Consider the following 19682-nt stretch of genomic DNA (forward strand, 5'->3'; position numbering starts at 1 on the left):
TGTCAATGAGATTTAAGTAAAAACGCATAGACTTTGCTGGAACTGTAAAATGTGATGGAATCTTATGTGAGTAAAATCCACACCAAATGTGCAAAGTGTGAACCCGGCCTGAGGATTGGATGGTGGATTTTCTGCAGCATTTCTGTTGCATTTGCACATTTACAATTGCATTGCAAAGGGCGAAGTCCACAGGTCAATTTTCCGTGAACGTGTAGATGAGATTTTTACAAATAGGATTATTTTAGCAGATACTTGTATTACGCACTTTCCAGAGAATATATTAGGCCTTATTTAGCTAATGCATGGGGTTCTGCTTTCCCCGGCTGCCTACTGAGGCTCATCCAGTGCCGATCTCGGTACCGGACACCAGTCCTTTGTGCAGTTGGACGGCAGGACGTCCGTTATTTGCAAAGGCTGAATTCCTAATACAGTGACTAATGATTTACCATCCAGGGTTCTGAATAAAGACGGAGTATTACAAATATTCCCTTATTTTAAAGCCTTTTCTCAATCTCATTACCCAGTAGTGGAGACATTTAATTGCTGTGATGGAAAAGAACAGCAACGTGTGAAATAATCAGATCCATGAGTCAATCGCTGTCGGCAAACGTGTTGTTTTTATCTGTGGATGCAGAGTCATCCTCTGGGCCCCGTGCAACCGGGAATGCGATGTTCTCCTGGCTTACGTGGGTCTGCTGGTCATGTGACTGCGGAGAGTTAAATGCACAGCTTGCCGTCTGCTGTTTCCCACCTCCCACCCGAACCTCTCGGCGTTTTGCATTTGCTGCTTTCTCCTTAGCAACAGTGAGCTCATCGCAGACTATTTCATTGATTCCTGACTCTCCTCCTATTGCTTGTGCCATTCTCCCCGAGCGCTCCGCTCCACAATGAGGCGTTGGTTTTAATGCTCCCTGGGCCTTAATCATTCCGATAAAGGAGCAGCCAACCCCAGGCCATGTACCTGAAGTGGGACTCTGGATTAGGGGGCTGGATCAGCATGCCCGCCGTCTCTGATGTCTTCAGATATTCCTGTATGGTTTGCTGGTCTTCTAGGGAGAAGACTACCGTGGAGCAGGAACTGAAGGAGAAGGAGGAAACGGTGCAGAAGAGAACAAGCGAGGTCCAGGTAAGCGAGGCCAACCTGGCACTGCCCAGCGCTTCTCTGTTCTCAAACCTGAAAATGAATGGACTTGTATAAAAGCCATAGGAGTGTATGCAACGTGTGGATGTGAACTGCAAGTCCCAGCATGACCTGGGAGCGACTTGTGTAATCTCTAAAGTATCGAAGTATCGATGAACTTTCTCCTATATTTTCTACCCACTTTATCCATAATTACCATACTAATGCTTTTTTGGGTCATACTTTTTCCATCTTCGGGGACAGTGTTTTTTAGGATTTTTTTTTTTTTTGCAATTGGATTTAATTAAAAATTTGTCTTTTATTGCATCTGTGTTGCGCTGTCTATTGCTGGCTGTAGAATGAGTTAACTGAGAATCAGTCCGTGAGATCCTTTTTGATAGAGAGAATTATCTTTTTCTGAGCTCCTAACCTATCTTCAGGGACAGTTTTTATTTTTGCACGTATTTTGGGCTAAGTAATTTTTGCAATTGAATTTCATAAAAAAATGTGTCTTCTGTTGCATCTGTGTTGCACTGTCTATTGCTGGCTGTAGAATGAGTTAACTGAGAATCTGTCAGTGAGCTCCTTTTGACAGGAGAATTATCTTTTTTCTGAGCTCCTCTCAACCGATTTATGACCACAGAACACAACAAAGTTAAATTTGTAGCCTGTAAATGCAAAACAATGAAACATTTTTAATAAAACAGTTTCAAAATTTTTTTTTTTTGGCCTAAATAAAAAATAAAAAAATGTCCCCAGAAATGGACAACCCCTTTAAGGAAACCTGCAGACTGCTCCCTATTAATAATGGATGCATTTTTACTTGCTGCTTCCACCCCAGGAATTGTATACAAGTCTATGTCCTGGTTTATATATCTGGCTGGGCTTGTGCTATGTGAAGATGTAGCAGAGCTGACTTTGTTTTTTTAATGATCTGGTTTTATAATACAGATTGACATGCAGTCCTATGCAAAATCACAGTCACGTGACAAGCGGCGATACCTTATACACTCGCCTGTGTACATCTTCACAATCTCGGCTCTGCTACATCTATATCAGGCTAAGGCAGTCAGATGAGCCGGTGCTTTCAATTTTGGCTCATGGTTATACATTTCCTTGTAGCTTATGATTGGAAACTACTTGACCCTATTTTCTGTCCTTAAAGGGTCTCCAGGGTGTCAGCCACTTCTTCGCCCATTGATTTTACAGCCGGTCCCTTATTCCTTAACCTTCATCTGACCTGTATGTGAAATAGAACACAGTCGCCTTTCTCCTTACTGCACAGTTCTGCCTTTTCTGCTGTTATTTTAGCCTCTGCTATGGTAGAAATGTAACCATTTGGTACAACTTCTTAATTTACATAGGACTGCAGGTTCTATATGATTATTCAATAGTGATCACAATGCTCAAATAATGCGAAGGACACACTCATCTCTGTAACCGGAAGCTGGTCAGACCCTTGTCTGTATATTGTGCTTTGTATGGTAAACATTTTGCCCATATTTACATAGGACTGCAGGTTATATACACTGCTAAGGTTTCCTATCTGTCGGCAGCATATGATAGTTCAGGGACTGAGCTCAGGAATATACATTTTTTTCATGATTTCATCAAGTATTTTCTTGGAAAAGGCTAATTTTAACACAATTATAAGGAAAGCCTGCGAGCGTCGCTCACCCCGTTCACACACCGAAAGAGGCTGTGAGCCTCACTACCACCGCCCACACAATGATTGACAGCTTATCCGATATAGGACTGTATACAAGGAGTGCCGCCAGTCAGCCAAGTGTGGCAGAAGGTGCAGGCTCCACAGGAATTCTGTATACGTAGACAAGGGAAGTAGGACTCACAGGCTTTCTGAGAACGTAGGCAAGGGAAGCAGGACTCACAGGCTTTCTGTATACGTAGACAAGGGAAGTAGGAATCAGGCTTTCTGTCTACGTAGGCAGGGGAAGTAGGACTCACAGGCTTTCTGTATATGTAGGCAGGAGAAGCAGGACTCACAGGCTTTCTGTATATGTAGACAGGGGAAGTAGGACTCACAGGCTTTCTGTATATGTAGACAGAGGAAGTAGGACTCAGGCTTTCTGTATACATAGGCAGGGGAAGTAGGACTCACAGGCTTTCTGTATATGTAGACAGGGGAAGTAGGACTCAGGCTTTCTGTATACGTAGGCAGGGGAAGTAGGACTCAGGCTTTCTGTATACGTAGGCTGGGGAAGTAGGACTCACAGGCTTTCTGTATATGTAGGTAGGAGAAGCAGGACTCGCATGCTTTCTCTATATGTAGGCAGGAGAAGCAGGCCTTCTATATACGTAGGCAGGAAAAGCAGGACTCACAAGCTTTCTGTATATGTAGGCAGGGGAAGCAGGACTCACAGGCTTTCTGTATATGTAGGCTGGAGAAGCAGGACACAGGCTTTCTGTATATGTAGGCAGGAGAAGCAGGACACAGGCTTTCTGTATATGTAGGCAGGAGAAGCAGGACACAGGCTTTCTGTATATGTAGGCAGGAGAAGCAGGACACAGGCTTTCTGTATATGTAGGCAGGAGAAGCAGGACTCGCAGGCTTTCTGTATATGTAGGCAGGAGAAGCAGGACTCACAGGCTTTCTGTATATGTAGGCAGGAGAAGCAGGACTCACAGGCTTTCTGTATATGTAGGCAGGACTCACAGACTTTCTGTATATGTAGACAGGGGAAGTAGGACTCAGGCTTTCTGTATACGTAGGCAGGGGAAGTAGGACTCAGGCTTTCTGTATACGTAGGCTGGGGAAGTAGGACTCACAGGCTTTCTGTATATGTAGGTAGGAGAAGCAGGACTTGCATGCTTTCTCTATATGTAGGCAGGAGAAGCAGGCCTTCTATATACGTAGGCAGGAAAAGCAGGACTCACAAGCTTTCTGTATATGTAGGCAGGGGAAGCAGGACTCACAGGCTTTCTGTATATGTAGGCTGGAGAAGCAGGACACAGGCTTTCTGTATATGTAGGCAGGAGAAGCAGGACACAGGCTTTCTGTATATGTAGGCAGGAGAAGCAGGACTCGCAGGCTTTCTGTATATGTAGGCAGGAGAAGCAGGACTCACAGGCTTTCTGTATATGTAGGCAGGAGAAGCAGGACTCACAGGCTTTCTGTATATGTAGGCAGGACTCACAGACTTTCTGTATATGTAGGCAGGAGAAGCAGGACTCACAGGCTTTCTGTATATGTAGGCAGGAGAAGCAGGACTCACAGGCTTTCTGTATACGTAGGCAGGGGAAGTAGGACTCAGGCTTTCTGTATACGTAGGCTGGGGAAGTAGGACTCACAGGCTTTCTGTATATGTAGGTAGGAGAAGCAGGACTTGCATGCTTTCTCTATATGTAGGCAGGAGAAGCAGGCCTTCTATATACGTAGGCAGGAAAAGCAGGACTCACAAGCTTTCTGTATATGTAGGCAGGGGAAGCAGGACTCACAGGCTTTCTGTATATGTAGGCTGGAGAAGCAGGACACAGGCTTTCTGTATATGTAGGCAGGAGAAGCAGGACACAGGCTTTCTGTATATGTAGGCAGGAGAAGCAGGACTCGCAGGCTTTCTGTATATGTAGGCAGGAGAAGCAGGACTCACAGGCTTTCTGTATATGTAGGCAGGAGAAGCAGGACTCACAGGCTTTCTGTATATGTAGGCAGGACTCACAGACTTTCTGTATATGTAGGCAGGAGAAGCAGGACTCACAGGCTTTCTGTATATGTAGGCAGGAGAAGCAGGACTCACAGGCTTTCTATATATGTAGGTAGGGGAAGCAGGACTCACAGGCTTTCTCTATATGTAGGTAGGGGAAGCCGGACTCACAGACTTTCTCTATATGTAGGTAGGGGAAGCAGGACTCACAGGCTTTCTCTATATGTAGGTAGGGGAAGCAGGACTCACAGGCTTTCTCTATATATAGGTAGGGGAAGCAGGACTCACAGGCTTTCTCTATATGTAGGTAGGGGAAGCAGGACTCACAGGCTTTCTCTATATGTAGGTAGGAGAAGCCGGACTCAGACTTTCGGTATGAGTCATGGTAGCATATAAACAGTTTTTTTTTCATATGTGATTACTTGATAAAATTATAGGAGACTGTATATCTGCCTGTTCCCAGCCAATCACTTTCTTGCAGCACCCTAAAAAGAGGTCATCCACCTCTTGGGGCCAATTTGTTTCCACATATTCTGGCATTTGGGGCTAAAATTCATATTTGCTACTGGGTTTCATTAAAATTTTTGTACAATTTACATTCTATAGATTCTTGGTTGCACTGCCTATTGCTGGCTGCAGAAAGAGTTAGCTGACAATCTGTCAGTGAGCGCTTTCAGATTCAATGACTGGATAAATTATAACTATGACCACATTAACCTTGACTGTGCTAGGAAACAAAAAGCCTGTAATAGCCAAACTGTGCAACATTTTTAATGAAACCCAATTGCAAAAATAATTTTTAGCGCCAAATACATGCATTTAAAGTTAAAAAAAAAACAAAAAAACAAAAAACAAAATTGGTTTACCCCTCTTAAGTCAAATGTTTGTTCGGGGGTCCAACAATTTAATTAATAATTTTATTAAATTTTCCCTTATACTTGACAACTTGATCTAATCTGATAGATAATATGATAAATAGGAAATCTGTAAATCACGGTATATAATAATGACGTTGTCTTACCCCAGAGAACGATCTCCAAAGGGCTGATTGACCATTTAATTTTATGCTTTTTCTACGTCTTTTTTTTATGGTACAGACTATGCTTTATGGTTTTACTAGAAATTTATATATCTAATATATGACTTTTTTTGTAGGAAGAATATAAATCTGGAATAGTACCCTTAGGAAATAAACCAATAAATCACTGATTTAATTTACTGTAAGGCGCAGAACACAAGTATTATGTGTCCTCTACAGGAAAAAGAAAGTTTTCGTACTAACACAATACTTTTCTTTTTTTTCTTTTTTTTTATGCCCTTCTCTGAAAGTTCACTACTTCCTAATTATCTTCATTTTGCAATCATTATATTTAATTGGCTGTAACTTAATTAATTTTAAATAATGGAAATGTTTCCCAAGGAAGCACAATGGTAATTAAATCTATGCGGTTCACAAAGCTGATTAATGCTTAATCTGGATCCTGTATGAAAAAGGTTATGAATTTTTAATCAGTCTGCAAGGTAGATCTTCAGTTGTTCAAGATTAGAAAAGCATGGCTGCTTTCTTTCAGAAACCGCTCTATCCCTGGCAATTGGGACGTCTACTGTTTCGGCACAGCATTATTGATATGAATGAAGCTGAGCTGCAATACCACTCATAACCTGTACACAGGAGTGGCACTGTTTTTAGAAGAAAACCATCTTTTTAAGGTCACTGATGCTCGCGTGCAGCTGAAGACAAAGCTTTAAAGTTCCAGATTTCACTAGTCCTTTTAAAAAAGTTTTCCACCTTTTTGGGGCTAATTTTCCAATTTTTGGGGGGGGGCGTGCCATCCAGTGTCTTAAAAGGGCAGGGCGGTCCACATATAACTCTACAATGATGTTTTAGCTTGTCATTGCAGAAGGATGGAGATCATGAAGCTGCTTGAGTGCGAAGGCTGCAGAGATGGCTGCACTCAACATAGAGAAAGCAGAGGTGGTTTATTTCCATCTCTGCTTTCCTGATCACTGTATACATAGTTCTGAAGAAGCTGGGATAAAGCAGGAGCTGCTGGGTCCTAACAGACCTGCAGCCAGAGACTAGATTTACCCTGTAACTTGGGCTAATATACCAATCCCAGTTACAGAGGAAATTCTCAATTAAAAAGGGTAAGCAGCTGCATAGAGTATCGTGAGGCTGCAAGAGCGTGAAGCCTGCAGAAACAGACACTACATAAAGAAGGCATAGGTGGTTTATTACCGTCTCTGCCTTCTTGGTCACTGTATACATAGTGCTAAAGAAGCCTGGATGGGGCAGGAGCTGCTGGGTTCTAGCCGACCTAGATCAGCATAGCTGCATTGCCAGGAGACTAGATTTACCCTGTAACTTGGGCTAATATACCAATCCCAGTTATAGAGGAAATCCGCAATTGAAAAAAAAAAAAAAAAGTATTTAGCTGTTGAAATGGCCCCTTTAAAGTCTGTTATGAACTTATGGTGGGGGAACAATGTGTGAAATAAATAAGAATAGAAAAAAGCAGAGAAAAATAATTATTAAAAAGAAATGTGATATGTATAAAATAATTACGGGAAGGGGAACACAATTTAAAATGTATCATAGTGGTCCTTTGTGGTCGTAAAAACATTTTTTTGTATAAAGTGTGAAAAATACAAGAATTTCCTTTGTATTCTTTACAGTTTCTTCCAAAATAAAAAAAAAATATATATATATATCTTAATAGAGCACTTAAAGTCGCATGTAGAAAAACAGATAAAGTGCCTGATGAGTGGAGAAGTAAAAGGTTTGGTCTTGAGCTGGTTTATGGTGGATTGCCCTTGGAGTCTCCGCATCGGTTTCCCAGATGGCATGTGCCCCTCTTTGCCAGTCGCTGGCCCTGCTTGTTGTTTCTTGCACATTATTTGAGGCTGGATTGTTCTGTTCTCCAGGATCTGCAGGATGAGGTGGAGCGAGAGAACACCAACCTACAGAAGCTGCAGGCTCAGAAGCAGGAGGTGGAAGAGGTCCTGGCGGGGCTGGATGAGCAGAAGGCACAGCTGGAGAGCCAGTTACAGGACCTGCGGCTGAAGTGTGCGGAGGAGACCAAGCTGGTATGGGCCTTGTGATGTCGCTGTAGGGTGGCAGTGCCAACCAGACATTGTGCCAGATCTGCTAATTCTAATGTATTAATTTAGACTAGTCAGTCTGAAAATGCAACAGATTTACTACAGTGGCTCATACTGGATGGTGTATTTGGCGCTTCTTTACACCGCCTGTTTGTTGGCTTATTAAAAATTGGTCTGGTAATTTTCAATTTTTTTTATCATAGTTAAAATGGTTTTTTGGTTTTAGAAACACTTCTTCCCTGATGCAGTTTGTTTAAAAAAAATTGTGCTTTATTTCCCCTCCCAGCGTCTCCATCGCTGCTCCCATTCTTTTTCTATTTTCCACAATGCTGACGTCACATCGACAGCGCTGCAGCCATGGGTGGAGTTGCTGAGCTGCAGCACTGTTAATGTCACGTCACTGCTGCAGATAACAGACACCAGAACTCTGCACTGGACTTGGGGAGGGTGAGTAAAGCACAAAATTTATACCGAAAGACCCTTAAAATATATTCTTGCTTTAGGCTGCCAATTATAATGAATTTTTACCTAAAATGTCAGATCTTTCCTCACGGTGTATGGCCGTTTATATTATTCTGTGGATCAGCATGCAGCTATATATCTGGGTTAGCTTCAAAGCTGCAATGTCTGGCGTGCAGCGCTCGTTATGCTGCTGCCTGACTTTTGTAAGACGCATTGACAGAGCTTCATAAAGCAAAAAATCAGGCGGTTGCACTGATCCCTTTACAGTTAGCAGACATATTAATAACCAGTATGGAACAACATGATTAATGCTCCCAAACACGTCCTTTAAAATCCAGATCTGTGCAGTTAATTCTCATCGTTTCTACAGATTAACCCTTTTCTTTCGTGTCCACCTTCTGCCTCTTCAGATCTCTTTATTGCAAACTGAGGCTTCCAGCCAGGAGACGCAGGTTTCCAATTATGAAGAGGAAGTGAGCAAGGCCAAGGAGGAGCTGAGCAGACTACAGGAGGAGACGGCGCAGCTGGAGGAGAAGCTGGAGCGCGGGAAGGAACGGCTCACACCCCTGGAGCACCAGCTGCTCGAATGCAAGGAAGAGCTACGCTTAGTAAGATGCTTCTCGGCAATCACTGTGGGGTAATTGGGTTTTGTTTCCAGAATTTACTGAGACATGCTAATCCTAAATTATTTAATTACTATAAATCAAAATACAAAGGACCTGTCCAATCTTTGAAGGGAATCCGTCAGTAGGATCCACCCTCCTAAGCCGTCTATATGGGCGTGTAGGTCATAGAAAGTTGAATAAAATGACACCTAGTTATCCGCAATCTGATGTTTTATTCCAGAATAATCCACATTTTTCTTAATATGTAAATGAGCTGTTAAGATCTATGGGTTGGACATAAATCTTCCCGATAATCTGTCTCCAGAGCCTATTTTATATGATGAAACGAGGCTTTACCAGTGTGAGACATGTACATCAAGACTGTCAGTTATTACATGTCTAACACTGGTAACACCCCTTTTTATTTAAAGTAAGCTGGAGGCAGATTTTCAGGGAGATCTATGTCCGGCCCATAGATCTTAACAGCTCATTTACATATTAAGGAAAAGGAGGATTTCTCTGGAATAAAACATCAGATTACAGATATCAACGTGTCATTTTATTCAGCTTCCTATGACCTATGTGCACTTATAGACGGCTTAGATCCTACTGACAGATTCCCTTTAAAGGACACAGACACCTTTTGGGGACATTTATTTTTAGATGCCTGTATTATGTGCTACAAATCCTCTTTGCATTTGGATTTCATTAAAAATTTTGAACCTTTTGGCTTTTACAGGTTCTTTGTTTTTTTTTTCACATAGTGCTGGCTGCCGATTGAGTTACCTGGGAGTCCATCAGTGAGCTCGTTCTGACTGGGAGTTTGTAACTTTATTATTTTCTTAGCTCCTTTCAGTTGATTTGTGACCACAAAGTTCAGCTCAACTTTGATGTGGTTTCTGTACATAAATCAGTAGAGGGGAGTTCAGAAAAAAATGCTAAGAGTTACAGAACGAGCTCACTGATGGGTTCTTGGTTAAAGAAGTTGTCCACTACTTTATATGAACCCCCCATCCCCCCCAATGTATCCCCCCGGGGCCCAGAAGTGTTTTTGTAAATTCTTTGCAGTATCTTTTCTGCCTCTGAGCGGCGCTATCGGTGGCCACTCAGAGGCATCACCTGACCCGTCACTGATGTCCCGTCAAGTGAGGCGTGACATCAGTGACGCGCTCCCCGCGGTGGACGCTGGGCTGTGGGCGGGGTTTCCCCGTGCATCACACCCGGCATCCACAGCGCGCTTTCCCAGTGAATGAGGAGAGGGAGAGCGCGCGGTGGATGCCGGGTGTGACACGCTGGGTAACTCCACCCATCACCCCTGCAGCTACCGTGGAACGCAGAAGTAGGTCACCCCCTGCTGCAGCCGAAACTTGACGTGACGTCAGCAGTTGTCAGAGCCGGGTGCAGCTGGGGGTCCTGTGCTGCCTGTGAGTGGCCAGTGATAGCGCCGCTCACAGGCAGAAAAGGCACCACAAGGTATTTAGAGAAACACTTATGGGCCCTGGGGGAATACATTGGGGGATCATATAAAGTAGTGGACAAACCCTTTAAGTTATTTCCGCTTCCAGCAATGTGCAAGGAGATTGTAAAAGCCAAATTGTGCAGAAATTTTGATGAAGCCCAAATGAGGAAGGATGTCCATTCGAAACGTGATATTGAAATTATAGGGTTAAAGGGTTAAAAAAAAAAAAAAGGGAAAATTTAAATTTTAAAAAAACAAACAAATAATCAACCAACTTGACGGTTTCAGAGTTTACTTTCCCGCAGCAATGATGTCACATGTATCTGTGACCGCTGCAGCCAGTTACTGGCCTTGGTATTGATTCTAGCACATACGGCACAAGATCGCTGAGGTTAGTGATTGGCTTTGGTGGACTCATGGATGTACATGATGTAATTGCTGCAAGGAAGTAAACCGAGACCTGGGGACCAATGGGATATCTGCAATGAAAATGCCGGGAGATTGATCTGATACGTTTTTGTTCTTTCTTAGTTTTTGTTCTTTTTCATCAACCTTCTCACTTTTAGCCCAATTTTTGGACAAAACTCCAACTCTTGATTGTAGTAATTTCTCGTTCCTTACGTATGTTTTGTGTTTATGTATAATTTTCACATTTTTCTCTTTTTTTTTTTTAGGCCAAAATTCAAGATGTAAAGCCCAGTGAGAACGACCTAAACTCTCAGTTCCATATCAGCTGGCGTCACCACTTAGACTCGCCCATGGTCAATGGCACGGGGGATCATTCCAGTCTGAGTAACAGCAGCAGCGAGCCAGCAAATCTTTATGAAACTGCAGAGTACGAAAGCTCAGCCCATCCCGAAAACCAGAGCCAAAGTTCTCCGGTTCGTATACCATTTGCATTCAGTGATGCAGAAGTAACGTTTTCCTGTTTGCGTTATGCTTTTCACTTAAAGGGGTTCTCCATTTTCAGCAAATTCCTGTATGCAGGTGAAGTTTATTTTATTTATTTCTTTTTTTTAAATATGGTTTACTTTCCCTCCCCGGGTCCAGCGCTCAGTCACTACCTCTGGTCCTGGTGTCTGTCATTATCTGAAGCACTCACCTAGCTGCAGCCAATCACTGAGCTTAGCGGCTCTGCTCAAGGAGACTGCAAGAGCTGCTCAGAGCCTTGGAGATTATTGATTGGACAACAGACAATGGCAGCTGCGGCAGAGACTCAGCGCAGGACCTGGGGAGGGTGAGGAAAGCAGTTTTTTTTTTTTTTAGAAACTGCGCCAGGAGGCAGGGATGTTCTTAAAATGGAAGCCCCTTTAAACTGACCATGCAATAAATAGATATACCTAACCCAACAACCATCCAATGTTTTGGGGGCCTCCCAAAGGTAGATGTAATGTGAGATAAGGATTGGGTTGTTGTAAGTCAATTTTGGTCAGAAGTGACTGCCAGCAGCTGACTCTTCACCATCCGTCCTGACATTACAGATACGGAGCAGTCCAGAAATCGCCAATACTTCAGGGAGCGAAGGGGAAGAGAAAGACGAGACTCTGAATATACCTGCCCCAGCTGACAAGGTATGGCGCGGATGATCTGGGCTCTCAAAAAGATTTGCAGGATCCTCGTCCAGTGGCCACAGCGATAGTCCATGACCACCGAATGAGAGCCCTGCGAACTTCCCACTCAGGGTTGGACTGGCCCACCAGAGAACCGGAGTATCCTCCGGTGGGCCCTGGCTTCTCCTTCAGGAGAGTTCATAGTGGAAACCTTGCAACTGCTATGGGGCTCTTGAGTGGGGGAGAAAGGTGGTCCCTCAGAATAAAATCCTCTGGTGGGCCCAATGTTCTTCAGTCTGACACTGTGAAACTACAACTCCCAGCATGTCTTGACAGGCCCATGATGGTTATGGCATGCTGAAAAGTTGTAGTTTTGCAGCAGCTGACAACTAGCGGAAACTAGATAAAATGGCATTAAAGTTACCAGTTTCGCTGCTGGAAGTTCATCATAAGACATTTTGCTTTGATTCCTATAACTTTTATATCATTTTTATTCCAACATCATCTGTCACAGTTTTCAATAGAATTGAAGTCCTCACATCTTGTACGAGAAAAAAAGTAAATTCTGCAAATATATTGTCTGCTTTTCCAGGAAATCACGTTCCATGTGGATTCCTTTGAAGTGCAGCAAAGTGCACCTGCCTCACAGTGTGTGCCGGAGACCGGACTGGACTTCTTCCAGAATGACCCTTTTGTTGGAAGTAAGTGCTTTCTTTTTCCTTTTCCTTCTTTTCTGTGTTTTTTTTCTTTGGACGAGGGCTCATATTTTAATCCGTATCGAAACTGAGAACTACAAGTTTGTAGGACGTGTGATGGATTGGTCTTGTAATGTCCAACCAGCAGAGTTACTGTTTTTTAGTTATTTTAGTACTGAAGATCTTTCTACTCCATGTGTAAAGATGAATTAAGGAACTATGAAAGGTTTGAAAACCCCCCCCAAAAAATTCCTAGACTTATTTTGGCAAACACAGAGTAAAGCCACTTCCAGAGAAGGGGTAAAAAAAATTTTTGCCTCTATATTACGGAAACAGAACCTGGACCTCTCGTGAATCATTAGTACCGGAGTTAGAGAACTTAAGACTTTTATAGGGCTCTAACTCCAGGGTGTAAGGAACCGTGAGTGGGGTGTCCGTAAAAAAAAGCGACAATAATACCCATATCTGAAAGCGACTGATGATGATTTTTTTAACCTGGTATCTGAGCATCCCCAGTATGTGATATTACTGAAGAAGAGAATTTCCCTTAAAAGAAAGTATAACCTTCCTGAAAATGCACCTATGCTCAAACCGAAACACACACCTGCCGTCCAGGGGACCGCCAAATCCTTCGCCAATCCTGTCTATAACTACAAGCCCGTCCTAAATATTGCGGCTTAAAAGGGGTTTTCAGCTCCCGACAAACCCCTGTTCTCCGGCTGTAGTTTTCTTGGTGAGTAAAGCACAGTTTCCATTTTCAGAAAACCCCTTTTAATTCCTTTTTGGAAATAAAAAAAATAAATAACTGGATCCATAATCATTTTCCTTTTTTCTCCTTAGTCAACAGTGTCTTAAAGAAGTTGTCCGGTACTTTTTTTTAAATTGCCCAATGTATTCAGCATGTGGGCATAAGTATATTTGTAAATACCTTGTGTTGCTGATAATGCCTGTGAGTGGCGCTATCACTGGCCGCTCACATGCATCACATGACCCCGTGCTGACATCATGACAAGTGAGGCGTGACTCAGCGCTGGGGTCCCCGCGGTGGCTGTTGAGTTATGGGCAGGGTTACCCCGCGTGTCACACCCAGCATCCATTGCGCTCTTTCCCAATGAATGGGGAGAGGCAGAGCGCGCGGTGGATGCCGGGTGTGACGTGCTGGGTAACTCCGCCCACATCATGGCATCCACCGGTGGAACGCGGAAGAGGGACCTCCGGCTGAAGCCTGGACTTGTCGTGACGGCAGCGGATGTCAGCGCTGGCTGCAGCCGGGGGTCATGTGATGCCTGTGAGTGGCCAGTGATAGCGCCACTCACAGGCATTATCCGCAACGCAAGGTATTTACAGAGATACTTATACCCACATGCTGAATACATTGGGCAACTTAAAAAAAAAATGTACCGGACAACCCCTTTACTCGATCTTTCTTTTCTTGCAGATGATCCCTTTAAAGATGATCCGTTTGGTAAAACAGGTGAGTTGTCGAGGTGTATTAAATTATCGGAACATATATCAGTCACTATCGATGTGGATGTGACAATTGCAGTTAATAAGATACATGTAGAAAGGGTTTTCCAGTAATTTTTTTTTTCCAGGGGGTTAAAAATTACAAACTAATATTAACTCACCGGCCTGTGCTCCGATGCCGCCTCGTCCACTGCTGCTCCTGGTGGTTGTTTGCAGGCTGCAGTGGTGACATCACAACGACAGGTCATGTGACCGCTGCAGCCAATCTCTAGGCTTATGCAATCGACATCAGCTGAGCCCAGTGACGCCTGTAGAGATCACGTGCGGTGTAGTCGTGATGTGAGCGAATGGAGACCAGTAAGTAAACCTGTTTGTTAAATTTAGTCCTTGGAAGCCTATGAGCTAAAAATTTAATATATATGTCTATGTATGTGTATACATACACATACACACACATATATAGACACACATATATATTTTCAATTTTTAGCTCATAGGCTTCCAAGGACTAAATTTAACAAACAGGTTTACTTACTGGTCTCCATTCGCTCACATCACGACTACACCGCACGTGATCTCTACAGGCGTCACTGGGCTCAGCTGATGTCGATTGCATAAGCCTAGTGATTGGCTGCATATATATTATAGTGTGTGTGTGTGTGTATATGTGTATGTATATATGTATATTTTAAGATTCTGTTTTTTTAATTTTTACTCCTTCATTGTGAATTTTTTTTTTTCCCTACCAAGGAGAAATGCTAGCCAGCTACAAAAACATGTCTGGTGTGATAATATTCACCAGATATTATACACCGCGTGCAGAATTATTAGACAAATGCGTATTTTGATCACATGATACTTTCTATACATGTTGTCCTCTTCCAAGCTGCATAGGCTAGAGAGCCAACTACCAATTAAGTAAATCTGGTGATGTCCATCTCTGTAATGAGGAGGGGTGTTGACTAATGACATCAACACCCTATATAAGGTGCTTAATTATTAGACAACTTCCTTTCCTTTGGCAAAATGGGTCAGGAGAGAGATTTGACGGGCTCTGAAAAGTCCAAAATTGTGAGATGTCTTGCAGAGGGATGCAGCAGCCTTGAAATTTCCAAACTTTTGAAGCGTGATCACCGAACAGTCAAGCGTTTCATGGCAAATAGACAACAGGGTCGCAAGAAGCGTGTTGGCCAAAAAAGGCGCAAAATAACTGCCCATGAATTGAGGAAAATCAAGCGTGAAGCTGCCAAGATGCCATTTGCCACCAGTTTTGCCATATTTCAGAGCTGTAACATTACTGGAGTATCAAAAAGCACAAGGTGTGCGATACTCAGGGACATGGCCAAGATAAGGAAGGCTGAAAAACGACCACCTTTGAACAAGAAACATACGATAAAACGTCAAGAATGGGCCAAGAAATATCTTAAGACTGATTTTTCAAAGGTTTTATGGACTGATGAAATGAGAGTGACTCTTGATGGGCCAGATGGATGGGCCAGAGGCTGGATCAGTAAAGGGCAGAGAGCTCCACTCCGACTCAGACGCCAGCAAGGTGGAGGTGGGGTACTGGTATGGGCTGGTATCATCAAAGATGAACTTGTGGGACCTTTTAGGGTTGAGGATGAAGTGAAGCTCAACTCCCAGACCTACTACCAGTTTCTGGAAGACAACTTCCAGCAGTGGTACAGGAAGAAGTTGGTATCGTTCAAGAAAAACATGATTTTCATGCAGGACAATGCTCCATCACATGCATCCAACTACTCCACAGCGTGGCTGACCAGTAAAGGTCTAAAAGAAGAAAAAAGAATGACCTGGCCCCCTTGTTCACCTGATCTGAACCCCATAGAGAACCTGTGGTCCATCATAAAATGTGAGATCTACAGGGAGGGAAAACAGTACACCTCTCGGAACAGTGTCTGGGAGGCTGTGGTGGCTGCTGCACGCAATGTTGATCGAAAACAGATCAAGCAACTGAGAGAATCTATGGATGGAAGGCTGCTGAGTGTCATCATAAAGAAAGGTGGCTATATTCATCACTAATTTTTTTTGTTTTTGCATGTCAGAAATGTTTATTTCTAAATTTTGTGCACTGATATTGGTTTACCTGGTGAAAATAAACAAGTGAGATGGGATTATATTTGGTTTTTATCAAGTTGCCTAATAATTCTGCACAGTAATAGTTACCTGTCAAACAGATATCCTCCTAAGATAGCCAAATCTAAAAAAACCCACTCCAACTTCCAAAAATATTAAGCTTGGATATTTATGAGTCTTTTGGGTTGATTGAGAACATAGTTGTTGATCAATAATAAAAATAATCCTCTAAAATACAACTTGCCTAATCATTCTGCACACAGTGTATGTGATGTCTGACCCCCTGCTGTGTTACTTGTCATGCTCAGATGTATATGCATTTCTGGTGGTGTCACATAAATCCTTCCAGTGCACAGACTGCCTCCATGTGACCTGTCCCCCTTTTTTTATTTGCAGATCCATTTGGGGGAGATCCTTTTAAAGATGCTGATCCTTTTGCTTCTGATGTGTTCTTCAAACAACCCTCAGCAGATCCTTTCTCCTCTTCAAAAGCAGATGCCTTCCCATCTGCAAAAGCCGAAACGTCGGATCCTTTCTTATCTTCAAATGTAGAAAAAGACGACCCTTTCCTGTCCTCGAAGGCTGACCCCTTCTCCAAAGCAGATCCCTTTTCTTCTGCAACCGAGGATTTGTTCACATCTTTCAAAGCGGATCCCTTTTCAGCCCCATCTGACAGCAACTTGGCCTCGGTATGTGGTGGTGCTATCACCTAGATAAATTCTGCTAGTATGATAGCTTTTCTGATCTTGCAATCTCCCCTCCTGAGAGCCATCATATGTTGTCTCATTGTAGAATGAAGCTGTGAGGACCAATGACCCTTTCGCTCCCGGTGGTACATTTCTACCAGCAAGCACTGAACCTGGTAAGTAATCGTAAGAGGTCGTGTCTTTTCCCTCCTAGTACTGAATATCGGTGATATTTTCTTGTATTCAGTCTATACCTGACATGGACAAATCCCAGGAGGCAAGGATCAATGACACCTGTTTTTTGCAAAAAGTTTTTTTCATATATTCTATAGTGTTGCTGATTGGTGGTGGACCGGCTCCTGAGACCACCACCGATTGCTCACAACATCACGTTGAAAGTGCTAACCTTTTGCACGAGTGTATACACAGAGCTCAGCAGTCTGTCTACGGGTCCGAACACCGTTTTTAGAAAGACCCATAGAGTTTTTATTGAGCCAGTAAACCGATCGGTGCACTTCAGAGCGCTCTTATGGGCGATCGGTGGGGTTCTCTGGACTTGGGCCACCACCGATCAGCAGCGCTTTTCAGCCCATACAATAGAAAAACTTTTTGCAATATTAGGTGTCCTTTTAAATAGGTTTAGGAAACTTTTTAAATGGGTTTTTTGGGCAATCCATATCAGATTGGTGGGGGACCAATTCCCAGCACCTTTGGCCTGGTCACCAAGAGTCGGACCCCCACCGATCAGATAGTGGTGGCCATTAATATCGAGATTGTCTGGACACTAGAAGAATAAGGCTGGTTCCTGGAGTGCAACTGGTTTCTACAATCCTGGTTGCATCAAATTTAATGCAGATCTGTACAATGTGTTAAATCCAACTTCTTACATAATGTGACTGTACGTCATCGCCATGTTCTCCTAATTCTTTATCATCAGGAAATGACGACCCCTTCGCTTCGGTGTTTGGAAATGAATCATTCGCCAGCGGATTTGCCGACTTCACTGAACTTTCTAAGGTATTTTGATCTGAATTTTCTACTTATCTTCCATTTTTTATTTTGGATTTTGATTATATTTCCCCTCCCGCCCAGAGAGTGACAGCTGCATATATTTCTGTTCAGCTGTCGTGCTCAGGTGGGTAGAGCCACTGGCCAGTCCGTGCATTGCGATCCGATTTATATGGCCGCCTGGCTGCGCCCTTATGGTCATTAATGTTTTCCCTTTACAGCCCAGAGTTTCTTTCTTCTCCTCCTTTATCCCCCAAACAAAAAATTTTTTTGTTTGTTTTTTGTTGTCACACATCAGAACAGCAGCACGGACCTAGCTGATGGCACAAAAGAAAAGGAGACACTAAGCATCAAGAGCACGATAGAAGAGGAGTCTTCACAAACAGACACTCCACCGGCGTTACCTCCGAAAACTGGAACTCCCACTCGGCCGTGTCCACCCCCACCAGGTAGGCATCCAAACTCTGTACTGTGGCCATTGAGCCTCATAATAGGCCGACCCTTCCTGTTCAGTACAGATGACTTTTCAGTAGTCTCATTATCATCACAGACTAGATAATGATAGATAACACCATGCACTTATGATTTTCTCAGCTCACCTCCTCCCCTTTCCTGTACGATGACCTCTGCACGGGTCATGCAGCATCCTTGTAACGTTCTCCCATAGATGTCAATGAACCTCCCCAGTTTAGAGGCCATCTGTGAATGTTGTTAACATTGCCCAGGCAAGTTGGTGACCCCCATAATCATGTGTAAAAAATAAATCGGAAAATAGAAAAATCTCGTCTTAGTGAAAAAAACAACAACTATACAATAAACTGTCACCTTCCATGTAAATTCTGGTATCCAGACACTTCCCCGCCGTAGCCATTGACTTTAAAGAGGCAAACGGAGACTAAAATATTAAACCTATCGCTCCCATTAACTTCTTTTACTGCAGTGTTTTATTTTTTGGACACAAAAGTGTGGGAGGGAGTCTGAGCATTAAAATGGTCACTGCCAAAAGAGAGGTCAGAGTTCCTCATTAAAGCAATAAGGGGTACACCTGGAAACCACTTTTGGGCCTCCATTGGATTGCTGAATAGAGTGGAGAACGTAGTGTGAACCGGGCCTAAACCAAAAGTCAAGAAAGAAAATGGCTCATCAGCATTTTCGAATTTAGTTTGTATAATCCAGGTCCATCCATGTGTTAGAGGGGTATTCCTATCTCCTATCCCAATATGTAGTAGGTGTAATAATAAAAATATTAGCAACTACTTCCAATTAGAAATGTAGTATAGTTCTTCTGATTCGCTATGGCACTTACCTCATGTGCAGGGCATTGAAGTAGCTCAGATATCCATGGTTACGACCACTAAAAACTAACTGTCACTATATGAATGGTCGTAACCTAAGCTACTGCAATGCCCTGCACATGGAGTAAGCGGCATAGCTTATCAGAAGAACTTTACTATATTTCTAATTGAATAATATTATTATTACATATACTACATATTGGGATAGGATCTTAGAGATGGGAATACCCCTTTTAATCCTGCAGCCATCACCCAATTCTTCATCTGGGGGCATAAGCCAAAAAATGTGCCTAAAGTGCTTTTACATACATCTCCATCCAACCCAAATCCGGTTGGCTTTTTCCTTCCCTACGGGACATCTTCTGTTTGTATAATCAGGAGGATTAATGCCACGTCTGCTATTGTCCTCTGTTTTCAGTTTTTTATGCTTGATGTTATTGCAGCGTTGTGTCCAGCGCTCCTCCAGAAACGCGTTGT

General features: G+C 43.1%; 1 protein-coding gene across 2 annotated transcripts in view; it reads left to right on the top strand.

Moving 5' to 3' along the window:
* EPS15 (epidermal growth factor receptor pathway substrate 15) overlaps positions 1 to 19682 on the top strand; it is a 77265-nt gene that overhangs the window by 53115 nt on the left and 4468 nt on the right. For both annotated transcript variants that reach the window (XM_073643491.1, XM_073643490.1), the window contains 11 exons: positions 1054 to 1126; positions 7708 to 7869; positions 8757 to 8954; positions 11085 to 11291; positions 11892 to 11981; positions 12553 to 12661; positions 14094 to 14129; positions 16613 to 16905; positions 17009 to 17078; positions 17840 to 17919; positions 18209 to 18359. In XM_073643491.1, the coding sequence (XP_073499592.1) occupies positions 1054 to 1126; positions 7708 to 7869; positions 8757 to 8954; positions 11085 to 11291; positions 11892 to 11981; positions 12553 to 12661; positions 14094 to 14129; positions 16613 to 16905; positions 17009 to 17078; positions 17840 to 17919; positions 18209 to 18359 (1469 nt within the window). The remainder of the gene's footprint in view (positions 1 to 1053; positions 1127 to 7707; positions 7870 to 8756; positions 8955 to 11084; positions 11292 to 11891; positions 11982 to 12552; positions 12662 to 14093; positions 14130 to 16612; positions 16906 to 17008; positions 17079 to 17839; positions 17920 to 18208; positions 18360 to 19682) is intronic.

The sequence above is a fragment of the Phyllobates terribilis genome, unplaced genomic scaffold (genome assembly GCF_046119375.1).
Source record: "Phyllobates terribilis strain yellow unplaced genomic scaffold, ASM4611937v1 Scaffold_8__6_contigs__length_399053987, whole genome shotgun sequence".
Taxonomy (NCBI): domain Eukaryota; kingdom Metazoa; phylum Chordata; class Amphibia; order Anura; family Dendrobatidae; genus Phyllobates; species Phyllobates terribilis.